Source organism: Pseudophryne corroboree, chromosome 4 (genome assembly GCF_028390025.1).
Source record: "Pseudophryne corroboree isolate aPseCor3 chromosome 4, aPseCor3.hap2, whole genome shotgun sequence".
NCBI classification, from domain to species: Eukaryota; Metazoa; Chordata; class Amphibia; order Anura; family Myobatrachidae; genus Pseudophryne; species Pseudophryne corroboree.
Genome location: NC_086447.1, coordinates 268,672,897 through 268,692,860, shown reverse-complemented (window position 1 = coordinate 268,692,860; position 19,964 = coordinate 268,672,897). Strand labels below are relative to the sequence as shown.

Here is a 19,964-nt window from a genome sequence, read left to right as displayed (position 1 = left end):
ACTCATACATACTGTCACACAGTCATACACATATACATATACAGTTATACACATACATATATACAGCCACATAAACACCGAGCCCTATGAACTTTTGTGATCAAAGTGAATTCTAGCATTGGCTCAGGTTTTCCCACCTTGCTCAGATTTCAAATCGAGGCAAAACGTCATCATCCCGGCGTCGGCATGTGCATGTGACGGTGGTTTAGCGCCATTTCATAGCAGACAGTGGTGAGTGCTGGGTTGTCTGATTGTCTGAGCTGACCTCTCTGTGTGTCCACTGTGGGCATCCACTCTAGTAGGTAAGCTGACCTATCTGTGTCCAGTCCACTGTGTCCATTCATTCCAGTGGCTGAGATGACCTATCTGTGTCCACTGTGTCCATTCACTCCAGTGGCTGGCCTGACCTCTCTGTGTCCACTGTGTGCATGCAAACCAGTGGCTGAGCTGACCTGTGTCCACTCCACCCTGTGTCCATTCACTCCAGTAGTTGAGCTGACCTGACCTATCTGTGTCCACGGTGTCCATACACTCCATTAATATCGGCCAAGATAGATTACTAGGCAGTTTACAGGCATATTACAGGCAGTTAGCAAGGTCATTGTTTATTATTTTGTATAGTGCAGCAATTTAGTTATATCTGTTGTCGAACTGGTCTTTTTTATTGTACAGCCTGTGGGTGCTGTAGCCCACTGCAACATTGTTCACATAAATATAAGTGGTGTGATTCTTCGCTGTGTGAGTTGTCATTTGCAAAAAAAGTAAAAACTAATTGCTTTTTTTATTGTACAACTTGTGTTGAGTTTATCGAAATTGATAACGACCAGTTAAGAGAAGAGCAGGAGCAGCAACCAACTACTAGCACTGCAGCTGCTGCCAGTCATGATAGTACATCTTTTAAAGGTGATCCAGAGGGCAGAAAGTTCAGGGAAAGGCATGAGAAATCACACATACATATACTGTTAAACCTATACACAGTCAAAAAAATAATAATTATATATATATATATATATATATATATATACAGTGGGGGGATAAGGGTACCGGCGACCAATGCTGTGTGAATGTACTGAATTCTAAGATTTATAAGCCAAAAAATATAAAATTTGAACAAACAGTTTAATAGCACATATAAGTAAAATACATAAAATTTACAGAGAAAGAAATTAAAATAACTCAGGTAAAAAATTAGGTAAAAAAATTATAAAGGTAAGGACTTAGCTTTTAAAATAGGCAAGGGGGTCACTGCAGGGAGCCCAACGCGTTTCGTCACACCAGACTTCTTGGTGGGGGAGGGATGGGTGAGGGGGGGACCGCGGATGGAGGAGGGTGTCTGCAGATGCTGCGGGTGAAGGGGGGCAGGTGTGGGGGAAGACATATAAGGGGGGTGAGTGGTGGAGGGGGCCTGGAGGTGCTGTGGGTGGTGAAGGGGCGGAGGAGTGGGAGCTGCGGGTGGTGTAGGGGGTCTGGAGGCACAGCATGTGGGGGAGGGGTGGAGTGCTGCATGTGGTGGAGGGGAAGGTGCGGAGGTGTGGTGCATTGGGGAGAGGTCTGGAGGCGCTGCGGGTACTGTACATGCCATAAAGGGTAGTTGGAGGGTATGCAGTAACAGGGCCAGGACAGGGGTGACAGGGTCTGAACAGGGGTGACAGGGTCAGAACAGGGGTGACGGTGCCAGGACAGGGGTGACGAGGCCAGGACAGGGGCGACGGGGCCAGGACAGAAATGACAGGGACAGGATAGGGGTGACAGGGCCAGGGTAGGGGCGGCAGGACCAGGACAGGGGTGACGGGGCCAGTATAGGGTTGACAGGGCAAGCACAGGGGTGACAGGGCCAGGATAGGGGTAACAGGGCCAGCATAAGGGTGACAGGGCCAGGATAAGGGTGAAAGGGCCAGGATAAGGGTGGCAGGGCAAGGCCAGGTGTGACAGGGACATGACAGAACACAGGGCACGGGAGAGATTGGTATTAGGGACAAAACAGTGGTGACAGACAGATGTGTCTTACCGGAGTCACTGCTGCTGGCTGCTGCTGTTCCACTCCAACCTGTTGGGATCTGCTGCTGGTGGAGACTTGGCATGGCTGACTCTCTTAGGCTGGAGTCCTGCTTCCTCTGCCCGTCCGCATCCCTCCCCCCCTCCTCAGTCACACACCGCAGACCTCGCGCAGCTGCCAGGCACTGTGGTAAGGGGAGACTGGGAGTGACTGGTTAGCCCCCAGGAGATGCTGCAGCTGGAGGGAGGAGGGGGTCATAGCATGCACGTGGCGCGGACCTCGCGGCTGCCGGGCACTGTGGTATGGGGAGACTGGGAGTGACTGGTTAGCTCCCAGGAGATGCTGCGGCTGGAGGGAGGAGGGGGTCGGAGCCTGCAAGCAGCTCGGACTTCTACAGGGCTACCCGCCGGCTAAAGTGTGTGAAGGAGCTGGGCGCACCTCACTGCGGGTGGCAGCGCTGCAGCTAGCGGTGGGGTTGCCGGGGCTGGAGATAACAGAGGCAGTACGGAACCTGCACAGCGACCGGTGCCCCACAAAACTGCAGCTAAGAAGCGTGGAGTGTGCCAGAAAGTGACGCTCCTCCGCGCCAGAGAGACCCTGCTGAGTATGCCGATGTGGGGGGTCAAGCACACAGTGAGCCGGTGCCCGTCTGTCTGTATGACATACCCCTCACACACCCCCATACCTCCCAAATGTCCTGATTTTCGCGGGACAGTCTCATTTTTTGGGGTCTGTCCCGCTGTCCCACTCGCAGGTCGCAGTGTCCCGCGGTGGGGGGGGCAGTTGGAAAGCTCCTGTACTCGCTGTTCTGCTTAGCAGAGCAGCGGTGAATAGTGGAGACAGAGGGGGCATTAGGGGGTACGGATTAAGGGGGGGTTCCAGCAGCAGAGCCGTATTAAGGTGGGGGGGGCAGGGGGTACGTACCGTTGGCCCCACAGTTTTAGGGGCCCCCCCGGCTGGAGTAGCTCTGTCCCAGCTCAGAAGCTCCCCCCCCCCCCGTACTGCCAGCAACAACGGCAGCATTGTGCTACAGTCAGCACACGCAGGTCTGTGGTGTTACAGGGAGGCAGCAGTCTCCCTGCTTTCTTCTGCCTGTGCGGGTGTGTAGGGGGGAGCGACCACCTCCTCTGTATTTAGCCCTAGCTGAGGGGCCAAAATCCCATTAAAAAAATAAAAATTGGAATTTGAATAAGGGGGCGTGGCCGCGCGTCCTGCGATTAGGCCACACCCCCAATCCCACAGCAGGCACAGCAATGTGATAGGGCTCCCCTGTCTCAAGTGCCCTGGGCCCCCCGCACTCATAATCAGCCCCTGGGGGCATGCCAGCAGCTCACAGAGCGCTGGGCATGCCCCCTCACTGACGAAAACGGGGACCCTCCCGTGAAGCCACGCCCCCTTTTCGCCGAGTGTGTGTCCCTCCTTCTGTCTGAAGAAAGCTCCTGCAGAAAGCTGGGAGGTATGCACCCCTGCCTGTGCCATGCCCATACTATCTGCTTCTGCTCCTAGTCTCCTGTAGATTTGGCCAGATCTGTGACTCATTTGACTAACTCCGCCCAGTGTTGTGACTCCGCTCAGCGTTAGCAAATGAATCACAAAGTCACAGATCTGGGCTATTATATAGGAGATACAATGGTTCAGGATACATAGGGATCTATTTGAGTTACATACAGTTTGTTTGTTTGGTATATACATTTGACTACTGACAGTACTGAAGAATAAATGTAAAAATTTAGCCTGAGAAGTCTCTAGGAATATGTTGCAATATGGAGGCTGCACTCTCCACAACATAGGTCTACTCAACAAAATAGCTGTTCCACCACATGTAGCTGACAAGTCTCCTTTAAAAGCAATAAACAAATTGAATACTTAGAAATACTGGGAAAGGAGTATTTCAAATACAATAGACTTGTATGGTATAATTACTTACCGTAGTGTAGTCTGAGATAGATGTATAGAGGCAGAAAACAGATGTCATGCCCAATATCATTCTACAGGGGAGACCCTGGCCATACAGCTCCACCCTCCCAATAATAAGGAACTCTTCTGGGAATGTGAAGCAAATGCGCATATGATTCCGAAAGGTTGTGAATTGCTGGGTTTAAAATTTGTGGATGTCTAATTCCAGATGGGCCCTCACCCCTCAACTGATGTCCTGGCAAACTGTTAGTTATAGTACGGACCACCTGTGTGTATTATACTCCAGTGACCTCATTCAGCTTGGATCGCTATTGAGACAGAAATAGTGATTTTCTCAATTCTGCTTCTGCTAAAAATTGCATGTGAAGAGCCGCCCAGAAAGGTAGAAGAGGCCCACTGATGCAATCGCAAAATTGCGTATTCAGTCGCATAACTGCAATGTATTTACCATAGAGATCACTATATCAATACCAGTAGTAGCTGCATCCACCACCCAGCAGACAAAACTAGCCATCACAGATAAAACACAGTTGTTTTACTTAGTACAAATATGTGAAAGTATGTTTGCTCTTCTGTGATATCAAGACATTGAGATCAGTTTGCAAACGGGTTTCCTGTATGAAACGCCGGCAGTCAAGATGCCGACGGTCAGTATCCCAATCAAGTAACCACCCCTCTCTGCAGCCTAACCCTAACCTCCTCCACCCCGCGTCCTAACCCTAAACCCCCAGGAGTGTGCCTAAACCTACCCCCTCCCACTGGCTAAACCTAAGGCGGCCGTTAATACTTACCTTCGGGATCCTGACTGTCAGGACTCCATCGTTGGGATCCTTTTGGGATTCCATAGTCGGTGTTCTGACAGCTGTCGGGATTCCGGTGTCAGTATTACAGCTACCGGGATCCCGACAGCCAGGATCCTGAACGTATACCTGCAGTTGCATGGATGTATTTTACTCTGTATTATGCAGCATTATAGATGACTAGTTACCAGCCCATCAAAATGATGGAGTCATCAAGTGGTTGCCAGCGTGCAAAATACTTGAGTTACCCCCATAGAGGCAAGGAGCAGTGTTAGCCTTTTATTATATAGGTTGCTGGCACTATAGAAAAATAACTTAATAACAATACCTGTTTCATTAGATATCATCCCATCCGGACACGGATTACAAATAAAACAGCAGACTGGCTTCCCCTGTAAGATACTCTTCCTGAATCCAGGCTGGCAGCTTGTACTGCACTCTGAGAGCGGAGGCTGAGACACAGGGAGCAAGAAGACACGATTACTGCAATCGTGCGCAATGATTCTGTTTCTGACACATGCAGTAATGGTTAAGTGCTCTAATCTCTAATAGCGTGACCTAACTGTACTATATATATATATATATATAAAAAATAACCCTTATCACACGCTTTAGACAGCCGCACCTCACAGCAGAACCACTGTTAGCGGGAACAAGAAATGTGGAGACAAATGGAAAACCGGAGGGCGCTATATTCAAATATAATTGTCCATAATAAAATCCACAGTCAATTCCAAAATGGTAGGTACTCTTATCGTAGTTCACAGATGTTCTATATAGATCCCCAAGCAGGGGTATACATGGAAGATTTTAGATCGCCACTTGGTAGGACTTTGTTGGGTAATTTGTTTCTCCTGAAAAATACCTTCACACCAAGAACGTAGACACCCAATGACACAAAGCCCACAATTAATAAAACATCTGATGTTTATTATAACATCCACTAAAATTGCCTTCACCAAATCTGTAGGTATGTGGAATGATAATATCCCTTTTTATACCCTCGATTGTATAATAATATCTTTTTATGACACCCTGCTCAAATCTTTTTTCTTAAAGAATATACCCCTGGGGAAGTCCTGATAAAGGACGAAACGCATAGGGTTAAAAGGTGAATAGGATACTCTATTTACATTCTGAGATTTTCTCACCACTGAACTTACATCTTGAGGTGGTTGGTGACACATGTGATACATCTATCCCGATGTAATAATGGGTTCCTATAGAACACCACATATATGATATAACAATTGTTCTACTGTACAATTTTAGTGGATGTTATAATAAACATCAGATGTTTTATTAACTGTGGGCTTTGTGCCATTGTCTAGGTGTCTACGTTCTTGGTGTGAGGGTATTTTTCAGGAGAAACAAATTACCCAACAGAGTGCCACCAAGTGGCGATCTAAAAAGTTCCATGTATACTCCTGGTTGGGGATCTAATCAAATCCTATAAACTACTATGAGGTTACCTACCATTTTGGAATTGACTGTGGATTTATTATGGACAATTATATTTGAATGTGAGTGTGTGTGTGTGTGTGTGTGTGTGTGTGTGTGTGTGTGTGTGTGTGTGTGTGTGTGTGTGTGTGTGTGCGTATGCTGTTGATGACTGAGACTAACCTGTGACACCTCTCCGTTCCATACGTTAAACTGTTCATTGATCACTAGCTGGCGCCCCATGGATGTGCTCTCATCATAGCTCCCCACCTTCTTATATGTAAGAGAGCCATCTGCCCCCATCTGCCAGTTTAGCACGTCATACTTTGCCACTGGATTGCCAGCTTGGTCAAAGTAACGCTGGTTTCCATCACAGTCAGTGAAATTGACAGTTTTCAATGCTTTTACCACCTGCAGTTAGGAAAGACTTGTTTATTGCACAGCTATATAAAATATTTATGGCCAGATGTAATGACGCCCAAAATCGCCGGAGGGGCGAGATGCCGGATGATCTTGGAAATTTTTTAAAGCAGCAATCACTTATAAGGCAAAACCATGCCTTGTTAGTGATTGCCTCTTCAAAAAAAAAATCTGCGATCAGCTGGCATCTCATCCCTCTGGCGATCTCTGGCGTTATTACATCTGGCCCATAGTGTTTACTTATAAAGTGCCACAATATTATAGAGAATATTTAGTCATTCAAAACAGTCACTACCCATTGAAGCTTACAGTTTATAGTGCAAGGGTGGGGAACCTTTGACCCTCCAGCTGATGTTAAACTACACATCCCAGCATGCTTTGCAACAGATTTAGCATGGTCAAATAGCACAACTGTAGCAGGGCATGCTGGTATGTGTAGTTCAACAACACCTGGAGGGCCAAAGGTTCCCCACCCCTGCTATAGTGTCTAACACAGGGGGTCATTCCGAGTTGTTCGCTCGTTATATTTTTCTCGCAACGGAGCGATTAGTCGCTAATGCGCATGCGCAATGTCCGCAGTGCGACTGCGCCAAGGAAATTTGCTATGCAGTTAGGTATTTTACTCACGGCATTACAAGGTTTTTTCTTCGTTCTGGTGATCGTAATGTGATTGACAGGAAGTGGGTGTTTCTGGGCGGAAACTGGCCGTTTTATGGGTGTGTGCGAAAAAACGCTACCGTTTCTGGGAAAAACGCGGGAGTGGCTGGAGAAACGGAGGAGTGTCTGGCCGAACGCTGGGAGTGTTTGTGACGTCAAACCAGGAACGAAACTGACTGAACTGATCGCAGTTGCCGAGTAAGTGTGGAGCTACTCAGAAACTGCTAAGAAGTGTCTATTCGCAATTTTGCTAATCTTTCGTTCGCAATTTTGATAAGCTAAGATTCACTCCCAGTAGGCGGCGGCTTAGCGTATGCAAAGCTGCTAAAAGCAGCTTGCGAGCGAACAACTCGGAATGAGGGCCACAGTGCAGTACTGCACAGACTCCAATCTTCCTGTCCTCCAGGGAGGCTTCATGCCAAGATGGCCACCAAAATCTCTATGTGTAGGGGCCACATTGTGCTTTGCTGTGTGAGACTGTGTAGTGTGATAAGGTGGGAGACAGAAGCCTTCTACTTAGCTCCTATAAGAGACTAAGTTAGATATATTAAGCCTTGAGAAGGTATAAAGAAGTGATAAAGCAGTGATAAGTGCAAGGTGATAAATGCACCAGCCATTCAGTTCCTAACTGTCATTTTTCAAATCCGTAATGATTGGTTGGTGCGTTATAACCTTGCACTTATCACTTCTTTATTCCTTCTCAGGTTAATACATCTGCCCCTTGGTTATCACCTGATATAAAGCTGTTCCGACATCCTTACACCTGCTACCCATTTGCACCTGGTACCCACACCTGCTACCCATTTGCAGCATATACTCGTTGGCTGCTGAGCTGTATGACACCCTACCCGCTAAAGCTACCAGTGTACATGTAACAGTGAATACGACTGTACCTGCTATCTATCAATAAACCAACTCAAATGGTTAAATACAGATGTGTCCACATACATCTTTGCTATATCCCGCCATGCATGGCTTGGTTTGCATGCCATAGACTCAGAGATTTAGCCAAGCCTTGTGATTTTTCTTAATTTGCTTCTTTAATATGTTACTTTATACATATTCTATTATGGGAAACAAAAATTTTAAAATTCATCCACTCGCTACTCGTGAAAAACAGCTTAGCCGTGTTTTGCATGTTGTGCCAAATTTGTAACTTTGGACTGTTCATAGTTTGAGCCATCCGCTGGTGTGTGCTTATATACTGTAACTGTACAATATCAACACCTGCACACACATCATATGCAACAACAAAAGCAGTTCCATTTTGTTGGCAGTCACTTACCCAACCATATATTTTTTAAGATTCCAGTGTTAACCACATGTTGAATATATACATTAAATCATCTTATAGATAACATTCTTTGGTCTGTTTATGTGTTTGTCCGGTTATGCATTCGGACACCCTTGCACCAATTGGGATGAAACCAACTTAAGGTTGACCATTTGGATCCTGGCCAGGTTTTAAGGGGGGTTAGGGTCCTAGTCGGACCTCCTATTGATGTATGCTGGGCATAACTTTGTTGTGGGCCTTCCACTGGATGGCTTTGGATGAAACTTTAATGAACTGTAATTACTGACCGAAATAACCGTAAATCAATGGACTAAAAGGACTGACAGAAATGGAGGTAGGAAGACAAAATAAAGTGTGTACCCAAAAGCCTTGAAATAGTAACATTGATAACAAGGAAAACATTAAACCCATCTCGCAATGTAAAAGTCATTATAAAACTGATCAGAAAGGAAAGCTGTGCAATTCATGAGTGTCCCAGTTTAAAAGGATAGTACTGTGTGGTGTAATTTCAATTGGGGGTACTATTTTGTTACCACACTGCTTCTTGGTGAGATCAATGTCCCTTTATAAAGTATGGGAAGTAGGTCTCTAATTTATCATTTGCAGGGGATGCCGAAAACACTAGCACTGACCCTGGCTCTGCTTAAGGTGAAGGGGAGGGGTCGGTAGGTGCTACAGTAAATGAGCTCCACCACCTCTCCAGGACCACTTTAAGCCCTGGGTAAGCCTACATTATTGCTGCCATTTATTATGCACTGTCACCAATTATACTGTATTATGGAACATGGATTATCACATTTATCCCTTTTTTTAAATAAACTTTTTCAAAATATCCGGTAACCATGCAAGAATTTGTGGTACCACTCTCTAGACAATCGCCCACATTATGACCACAGAAAAAGTGACAGCTGAGTTGTGTTATTCAGTGTAACATCTCTTATGTCAATCCAATGAAATCATTAAAATCTAACAAAACTCCCTTCTACATAATTAATTATAATACATGTATTTTGTTTTACATTCAGAAGTTTTTTGTATGCATTAAAATCCAGTTTAACAAGTCATTTTTGTCTCTGATCAACAAAGCATTCCGCAAACCAGCAACCCGCATTTTATTAGTGCAGTGAAGCAGACATTACCTGCCAGGGCTGTAGGTGGTGCACACCTGTGGAGGGCTCCTTTCCATGAGACAACAAGCTGGCGATAGCATGAGCAATGGCATATACTGCATTGTACACATTACAGGTGATCCTCAGTTGTGAGACATCTGTGTACGCGTTTCTCACTGATGACAGATCTTCATTGCCTGTGCAAGTAGTTGCATTGCTCTTTGTATTAAAATGATCAGGCCAGGAGCACCCAAACGAGTGCTCCCAAAATGACTTTGTGATATCTTCAGGTTCCTTCAATGGATTCAGCAGGAACAGAAACTCTTTCAGGCCTGAAATGCTACATATGGGTATTGCAAGTCCCATTGTTCCACTAAAAAACCTGCTATGCTCTTTTTGTATTACAAATGCCGATGTACTCCAGCCTTCGCTTGCTAACCATGTTCTGCCTAGAATATTTTGTTTGGCTATTTCCCAAACCAATGGTAACAAGTTGGTATCTCCAGAGAACACAATGATAACCTTTGCTGAGGACTGTTTTATGATGTTAGCAATCTGCAAGTATTTTGTCCTGGAAAACACCAGTGGAATGGTCTCTGAAAACGCAATGCAGACCCCGAGCCTCGCTACCTGTTCAGTGAAAAGCTGAACTCCCAGGTGCCCATAGTCATTGTCTTCAGCTAAAGTGCCCACCCACTTCCAGCCAAAGTGTTCTACTATGGCAGCCAAGGCTGTGGTTTGGAAAGTGTCACTTGGAATGGTCCGAAAGAAGGAAGAGAACTCCTGCTTGTTACTGAGGACTGATAGATGAAAAATAACTCACCTGACAAGGAGAAGAAGAGAACTGATCATTACAGTGGCAAGGGTAGTAGAGAGTAGATTCACATGAAGAATAAGTCCACCCAAAACAAAACTGATAATCTAGTACCCCCACTCAGTTTACATAATGACAGGGTCCATCCAGGGACAACAGTTGCAATTCAAATGTGAAATTCCAGCAGGGGAGACCTGACAAAAGACCAGTTGACAGGAGCAAATACCTTATAAATGGGGATGGGATGCTGGACACAGACCCTCACTGCTAATTAGGGAATGTGGAAGTTACAGTGTAATAATACCTCTGGTTATTCATCTAAAGAACATCTTAACCAATAGCACTAGAAATACCATAATGCAAAGCTCTTACTGTTGTCTGTTTTATGCTTGGTGAAACAGGGAAATTGTCCCTCTGAAAGTTATAGAGATATTTTATTTCACTTTGTCTTGGATATATGTTCCTGTTAAATGGTGCATGTGTAATTTGTACTCCGAAAGGTGAGCATCTATACTTTGCATGGACTAAAAACAAGATGGAGAACTAAGGGCCTAATTCAGACCTGATTGTAGCAGCAAATTTGTTAGCTAATGGGCAAAACCATGTGCACTGCGGGGGTGGGGGGGGGGGCAGGTGTTACATGTGCAGAGAGAGTTAGATTTGGGTGGGGTGTGTTAGAACTGAAATCTAAATTGCAGTGTAAAACTAAAGCAGCCAGTATTTACTCTGCACAGAAACAATATAACTCACCAAAATCTAACTCTCACTGCACATGTTATATATGTCCCCCCTGCAGTGCACATGGTTTTGCCCTTTAGCTAACAAATTTGCTGCTGCGATCAGATCTGAATTAGGCCCTAAATCAACATACTGTAATTATTGTAGCTCTTTTAATGATTTCATTCTCTGGTCATCTTTATACGCTTGGGATCCCGAAATAAGACCGACAGCAGAATCCCGATGATCAGAATCCCAACAAGCCCTGTAAGTATTGTAATCCTACCCCTATCACTAACTCAAAACACCCGCAGCTTAACCCTAACCTCCTCCTCCCGCAGCTTAACCCTAACCTACTTCTCCTGCAGCCAAACCCTAACCTTTCCCTCCCGCAGACTAATCCTAACCTTCTACTCCTGCAGAAAATTCCTAACCGTCCCCTTCCGCATCCTATCCCTAACTTACCCCTCCTGCAGCCTATCCCTAACCTACCCCTCCTGCAGCCTAACCCTAACCATCACCTCCTGCAGCCTTACCCTAACTTCCCTCTACTGCAGCTTAACCCTAACCTCCTCCTCCTGCAGTCAAACCCTAACCTTTCCCTCCCGCAGCCTAATCCTAACCTTCTACTCCTGCAGAATATCCCTAACCGTCCCCTTCCGCAGTCTAACCCTAACCATCCTCTTGCAGCCTAATCCTAACCTACCCCTTCTGCTTCCTAACCCTAACCGTCCTCTCCTGCAGCCTAACCCTAACTTCCCCCTCCTGCAGCCTAGCCCTAATCTCCCCCTCCTGCAGCCTAACCCTAATCTCCCCCTCCTGCAGCCTAACCCTAATCTCCTCCTCCTGCAGCCTAACCCTAATCTCCTCCTCCTGCAGCCTAACCCTCCCCGTAGTGCCTAACCCTAACCCCACTACTTACCGACGTGGTCTGTCGGGATTCTGTGGATTCCACTGTCGGTCTGCAAGGGTTTTGACCACATCCCCTTAGAATCATTAAAGTGATTAGATAAAGAATTGACACACCGAAGTGTGAGACTGATCAGAATCATGTCTAAGCAAGCATGTGTGTTTGTGTGTTGGGAAGAAGGTATTTGAATTGCGGTGCAGATCAGATTGGATGTGTGCACTTACTTCCATACAAAGGTGCCTCCACAATCTTTGTGCATGGGTATGATATGGCCCTCACCACTGCTCTGTCCTACTGGGTTCCCTGCTCCTACTACAGTACATTTCAGGGTCTGATGCAGAGATGGACGCAAATGCTTTGGCAGCTGCCATTCCATGCCCATCGTCTGTGCGATAATATGCAAATGTCGCAGCTGCTGGGATTTGTAGTAAGACACCCACTGGAGGCATCATGCACGTGAGATACACCGCTTATGTAGGAAACCGCAACCATTGGGGACACACTGCTTGATAAATGACCTTGGGGGTAACCCTACGGCTGCTTAGCATGGCCATCAGAAGTAAGACACCAGAGCCTTGTTTACTGGGTACAAAATCGCAGTTGCAAACTGTGACACCCCCTAGAATGGTCGCATCACGCTTGTGCTTGGGTTTCCACTCCTTATTTCCTACCACAAACACACTAACTTTGAGAATAAATCCTCACTGCAATTACTGCCGCAAGACCATCACTCTTCTCTACTGTGTACAACATTGGCACTGTGTCATTCTCTGACTCAGGCCGCCAGTATGCAATTACTCCGTCTCCTGCCTTTATCCCACTGCCCGTCACATGCAGCCATGCTTTCCCTAACATTGGGGCTGATTCAGGCCTGATCGCTGCTGTGTGTTTTCACACAGCGGGCGATTATCGATTGACTGCGCATGCATATGCACTGCAATGCGCACGCGTGTCGCCAAACAACAAGCATCGCCATACAGCGATAAGCTGGTGCGAAAATTTAGATAGCACAGACATTCGCAGGCTGATTGACAGGAAATTGACGTTTGTGTGTGGTAACTGCCCGTTTTCTGGGAGTGTCAGGAAGAACGCAGGCGTGCCCAAGCGTTTTCAGGAAGGGTGTGTGACGACAGTTCCGGCCCCGATCAGCCTGTTCTTTTCGCACTGTAGGAGTAAGTCCTGGGCTGCGCACAGACGGCACACACTGGAAAAAGCATTCGATGGTGAGTGAGTTGCGAACGGATTTGCAGCTGGCCACTGACTGAGGGACATTTTCACACGGCGTACACATGCGATCACACACTTGCACAGGGTGAATTTACACTCCCCTTGGGCAGCGACTATCTGATCGCAGGACGGCAAAATTAGCAGCACAGAGATCAGGTTTGATTCACCACCATAATACACATGTACTCGCTGCTTCCCACATTGTCCGTGCACTCATCACCTGCTGCTGGGACAGTTCTGATGGGCACGTACATACAGTAGCAACACAACATTGATTTAAAAACAAACGTCATAACCCTACACACATGACAACTATACAACAGATCCACACACATGACATCTATACAATAGATCCAGCGTACTTACACCATAAGAATTTGCCATTGCAATATACATTTTCTATTAATGAGTTAAAGCTGCAGATTGTAGTAGATGTGAGTTTTATAACATAATGAAAATGAAACTAGATATGTGTATGAGTAAAAATTGCGGTTCTGCTTTACAATTGATAAATAACTGCGTTTTGAAGGTTTTACATGTCACCTGTTAGTAAAATAATATTTCAAGAGGCAAAACTGTAATTACAAGATACAGTTATACATTGAATTCATTAGGCCCATTTTTTACTATGACCTTTCATTTATATTGTGTGATAAAGGCTCTGCTGCGCCGTACAAAGGGATAAAACCAGAGCCGGCCCTAGGCATAGGCAAACTAGGCAATTGCCTAGGGCATCTGGTATGCCTAGGGGCACACGCAGCTTCTGCTCATTAAAATGATATGCGGCATGCCTATATTCTGTGTGTAGCATTTCGTATGCAGATACAGCCACAGTCGCACACAGTATATAGGCATGCCGCATATCATTTTAATCAGCAGAAGCTGCTTGTGCATCCTAGCCACATAGCAATGCAAATAAGATGCATTTTCATAAAAAATAGGCACCTGACGTTAGCAGAGATGCCAGTTGACTCACGCCAGAAACTATATGTGTCATTATGTGTATAAGGGCATTAATAATGTGTAACATATGTGTAAGGGGCACTATGTGTGTCATTATGTGTATAAGGGCACTAATAATGTGCGGCATATGTGTAAGGGACATTATGTGTGTCATTATGTGTATAGGCATTAACACTGTGCGGAATATGTGTAAGGGAAATTATGTGTATAAGGGCATTAATAAGGTTTGGCATAATGTGTGAGGTGCATTATGTTTATAAGGACATTAATAATGTGTGTCATATGTGTAAGGGGCATTACTGTGTGGTATTATGTGTATAAATGCATTACCAATGTGTGGCATTATGTGTATAATGTGCTCTACTGTGTGGCATAACGCATAGAAAGGGCACTACTCTGTGGTCTAATGTGAATAAAGAGCAATAGGGTGTGGTGTAATGTGAATAAGGAGCAATATGGTGTGGTGTAATGAGAATAAAGAGCAATATGGTGTGGTGTAATGTGAATAAGGAGTAATTCAGTATGATGTTATGTGACTGAGGGGCACTGCTGTGAGGAGTAACGTATATAAGGTAAAGTGGTACTACTGTGTGATGTAATGTGAATAAGGGACACTATCGTATGATAAATTGTGAATAAAGTTGCACTACTGTGAGGCATAATTTTAATTAAGGGTACTATAGTGTGGCCATGCCCCTTGCCAGCAAAAACACATACCTTTTTGGCCTGTGTGCCCAATGTGCACGCTGTTCTTATTTAAATTACAGGGGGTAGGAAAACAAAAAAAGGACTGCTATGGGTGGGGGGTGATGGTGCTGGGAAAGGGGGGCAGGGTCAGAGGTGGAACTAGCGGTGGTGCTAAGGGGCACCAGCCAAAATCTTGCCTAGGGCATCATATTGGTTAGGGCCGGCTCTGAATAAAACAAATACAACAGACGGCACAGCTGGAAAATGGTACAGACAAGTACATAACATTGCATAGGTACATACTGTAATTACTGGGCTTATATAATTACATAGAGGATACAGATGTGAGAGGGGCTGTGCATGAACATAAAGAGGGTGAGGAGAACCCTCATTTTTATGGTAGGTGGTTCCAAAGTGTTTTTATTGCATACAGGTTACATCATTATTCCACCATATGAAAACATTCAACCCGTGATAACATTATCAGTCTATTCATCGTTGAAGGTCAGTTGGCCCCAGTGATAAAGTATCCAACTCAATGCAAGTTGTAGCGATGTATACATAATTACCGATGCCATTCAAAATTACTCTAGTGTGGGGGCAGCTGCTCTGCAAAAGTAGCTGTCCTTGCGATCCCTAACTCCGCTACCAAAGTAGCTTAGCTGGCTTTCTGAGTATGCATGACTTGAGTTCACGCATGCACACAGCTGCAGGGCCCTCAGTGTAGAAGTGGAAGAGGGATCAGTCTGAATCCCTCTTTGCAACACCAGACTCAGGAATCAACGCCATCTGAAGTTCGCATTGGTCTCTGCAATCAAATTCTAAAATCTGAATAATAATGAGTGGGACCATTACCTAAAATATGCGGAAACTAACATCCTTCAAGGGCCCAAAGTCTTCTAGGCTTTTGTACTATATTTCTGTTTAATAGGATCTGCTTTATTATAACAATGACATATTTCTGCTTTCCTTCTCGCTCTTCCCCCTATTCCTACTCCCCTTTCTCCCATCCTCGCTTTATATTGCCTTTTTTGGTTATGTTATGGCTTAAATATTTCTCTGACAGATGATCTTGGACTATTGTTTATTTTATTTTGTATGAATGAATACCCCACTTCATGTCAATGTTCTGCTCTCATTTCAGAACTGCTCAGGTTTTCTGGCTGTTTCTTTTCATGCATGCTGAACTTATATGTAGGCTTGTCAAAATATCCCTCTAGTTCAGAACACCTATGATGTGCACAGGCCTACTTATAAATCTTTTCAGTGTATGTTTTTTCTCAACACAATCAGGCCCTGATATTAAGGGGTTTAGTATGAAATACCTACAATAAAAATCCCGACGGTCAAAATCCTGACAGCAATTGTCCGAAGGTCAGAATCCTGACAAGGTCAAAATCCCAACATTTAAAATACTGACAAGGTCAAAATACCGACATTTAAAATGCCGACAGATCAAAAAGTCGACACAGGTTATTCATTGTTTCTTGGGGTGTATGTTGACATAGGTCGACATGGACACCGTAAAAGTGTACCACATCTGCTCGCATGCATCAGGCACACTATTATATTCCCCCTCCAGTTCCACTGGGAGGGTAAAGTATGAACAAGTTGGTTTCAATTAATAAAATCATGAAAAACTTAAGTCGACTTTTTGACCTGTCTACAATTTAAATGTCGGTATTTTGACCTTGTCTGTATTTTAACCATATCGGGATTTTGACCTTGTTGGGATTTTGACCAGCTGGATTTTGATTGTAGGTAAATTGACCGCATCCAGTATTAAGCCTGGAGAAGTGATAAAACAGTGATAAGCGGAAGGTGATAACGCATCATCCAATCATTACAGGTTTGAAAAGTTAGTTAGGAGCTGATTGGCTGGTGCGTTATCACCTTCCACTTATCACTACTTTATCACTTCTCCATTCTTAATACATCTGCCCTCTCAAAATGAAAGAATTGAGAACACAATAACAGATTTATAACAGATTTCCTTCTTAAATACTGGGGGGGTTGACCCTCAGTTATCATATACTGTATGTAAATCATGACAGGAGTCATTGGGTTAGTCTTTCATTTTACTGACACAAAATTATACTTTTATCCTATTATTACTATTGTTTATCTGTGTCTTGGTAGAAAATGTGGGTAGACTATACCGCACACAGGGGGGTAATTCCAAGTTGATCGCAGCAGGGAATTTTTTAGCAGTTGAGCAAAACCACGTGCATTGCAGGGGGGGGGGGGGGGAGCAAATATAACATTTGCAGAGAGAGTTAGATTTGGGTGGGTTATTTTGTTTCTGTGCAGGGTAAATACTGGCTGCTTTATTTTTACACTGCAATTTAGATTGCAGATTGAACTCACCACACCCAAATCTATCTCTCTCTGCACATGTTATATCTGCCCCCCTGCAGTGCACATGGTTTTGCTCAACTGCTAAAAAATGTCCTGCTGCGATCAACTTGGAATTACTCCCACATTCCACTAATAGATATTCTTATCACTGCCACCTGCAAGGTTGTGTAATAATGATTCTATCTTGTGTAACTACAAAAGCTCGATTGAATCTTAAGGAAAAAAATCCTGCTATACCTGCCTAGTTTAATACCCCATGATGTAGCAAAATGAAATCTGATTTTCTTGCATTTCCGCTCTTTTAGCACTTAAGTAATGATGTCTTACTTTCTGTAGCGAAGCCAAGATCCTCTCATATCTGACTTGGTCTGCCCATAACCTTGCAGGCAGAAACATATTTCTACTGCTACCTATAGTAGCCTGTGCTCAACTCAGTTCACACAGCTGCTCTGGCACAGAAAAGGCATATCACATGATGACGCAGGAAGGCAAGTTCTGAGCCACCGCTTATAAACAGCCCCATTAATCAATATTAAAATAATCAAACAAACCGAGTAGCCGGTAGTATGTCAATTTCTCAGGCAAGTAAAGGTAAAGTGTGTATACATTTTAATGTTAACTACAGACAGTACCTGTGGGTAATGATAAGTGCCTAAAATTCTTGCCATTGCTATGGATATAACGGAAGCCGATTCACCAATAACAGCAGTTAATGTGGAATTAATCTGACAGCAATAGTTTGGGATATTACTTGCTTCAGCTAGAGGACCAGAAATCAGAGCGAACATCTGTCTTACAGCCTCAGCCATGCTGTCACAAGTGTCATAGATTGCATAGCCAACCGATATGTTAGGGAGTAGCTGTATGTTATCATTAATCTCTTGTACTGCATAAACCATTGCTCTGATCCAACGGAAACTCCTAAAATCAAAGCTAACAGGATATAACAGGTAATATTAGATCGTTTTTACTGAATCAGAAATGACAGGTTAAAAAAATTATGTTTTAATAGAAGTTGAAAGTTAATATAAAAGATTTTGGGGTCTATTTATTAAGCCTTGGATGGAGATAAATTGGACGGAGATAAATGACCTGCCAATCAGCTCCTAAATACCATGTCACAGGCTGGGATTGAAAAATGACAGTTAGGAGCTGGTTGGCTGGTACTTTATCTCCGTGCACTTTACAGTACAGGTTGAGTATCCCTTATCCAAAATGCTTGGCACCAGAGGTATTTTGGATATGGGATTTTTCCGTATTTTGGAATAATTGCATACCATAATGAGATATCATGGCGATGGGACCTAAATCTAAGCACAGAATGCATTTATGTTTTATATACACCTCATACACACAGCCTGAAGGTCATTTAATACAATATTTGTAATAACTGTGTGTATTAAACAAAGTTTGTGTACATTGAGTCATCAAAAAACAAAGGTTTCACTATCTCACTCTCACTCAAAAAAGTCCGTATTTCGGAATATTCCGTATTTCGGAATATTTGGATATAGGATACTCAACCTGTATCTCCATCTAAGGCTTAGTAAATAGACCCCTAAGTTTGTGTTGATACTCTGGAAAATGCCATTTAAATTCTATGCTAATGCACCTTTGTTGGCCTCCGTTTATTGCCAATATCCTTTCTAAAGTGAGTAGCGATACACAAATGAAACATTTAATAGCACAGCTAGGATTTAGAAAAAGGTAAATGATGGATGTGTTTTTCTCAAACCTCTAAAAAATATTATGTATTTACTTTGTACATAAGAACTTCACCCACATGGCATACAGTGAATTCTGGTTGTCAGTCCGAGTTGATTGCTAGCTGCATTTGTTCGCAGCGCAGCGATCAGTCTTAAAAACGTCAGTTCTGCGCATGCGTATGCGGCGCACTGCGCACGCTCGTCGTACGGGCACAGCAAACGATGTAGTTTTGCACAGGGTCTAGCGATGCATTTCAGTCGCACTGGTGGCCGCAGAGTGATTGACATGAAGTGGGCATTTCTGGGTGTCAACTGACCATTTTCAGGGAGTGTTCAGAAAAATGCAGGCGTGTCAGGAAAAACGCAGGCATGGCTGGGTGAACGCTGGGCGGGTTTGTGATATCAAAACCGGAACTGAACAGTCTGAAGTGATCGCAAGCGCTGAGTAGGTTTTGGCCTACTCTGAAACTGCACAAAAAAACTTTGTAGCTGCTCTGCGATACATTCGTTCGCACTTCCGCTAAGCTAAAATACACTCCCAGTAGGCGGCGGCATAGCGTTTGCATGGCTGCTAAAAACTGCTAGCAAGTGATCAACTCAGAATGACCCCGTCTATGCAACTCTACGCATTGGATATTTCCTAAATTCAGATTTTAACACCATCATTCCCAGGACAGTGATATAGAGGTTACAGATGTCTGGAATTTATTCAGAACAGAAATTCTTAGAACAGCTTTTAAAAAATATGAAAACAACCTGTTGCATGTTTACAGCATAAAAGTACATATAGTATGAACGTCCTGTTGGAAGGCAAGAAATCTATGAATTATGGCAGTAGTTACTGTATGATTTTAAAATTATGTGAATACAGACCAAGGTTAGAGATCTGAGCATAGCAACGGAATAATATATTGTATAATTATATAGAAAATAATCTAGAAAACCAGAT

The 19,964-nt window shown here is 44.2% G+C and overlaps 1 protein-coding gene across 1 annotated transcript in view; it reads right to left on the bottom strand.

Moving 5' to 3' along the window:
• Window positions 1–19,964, bottom strand: part of LOC134910889 (vomeronasal type-2 receptor 1-like) — a 194,946-nt gene that overhangs the window by 134,638 nt on the left and 40,344 nt on the right. The window contains exons 5-7 of the mRNA XM_063919277.1: window positions 18,061–18,242; window positions 9,664–10,433; window positions 6,337–6,564 (exon numbers count right to left, since the gene is read on the bottom strand). Of these exons, the coding sequence (XP_063775347.1) occupies window positions 6,337–6,564; window positions 9,664–10,433; window positions 18,061–18,242 (1,180 nt within the window). The remainder of the gene's footprint in view (window positions 1–6,336; window positions 6,565–9,663; window positions 10,434–18,060; window positions 18,243–19,964) is intronic.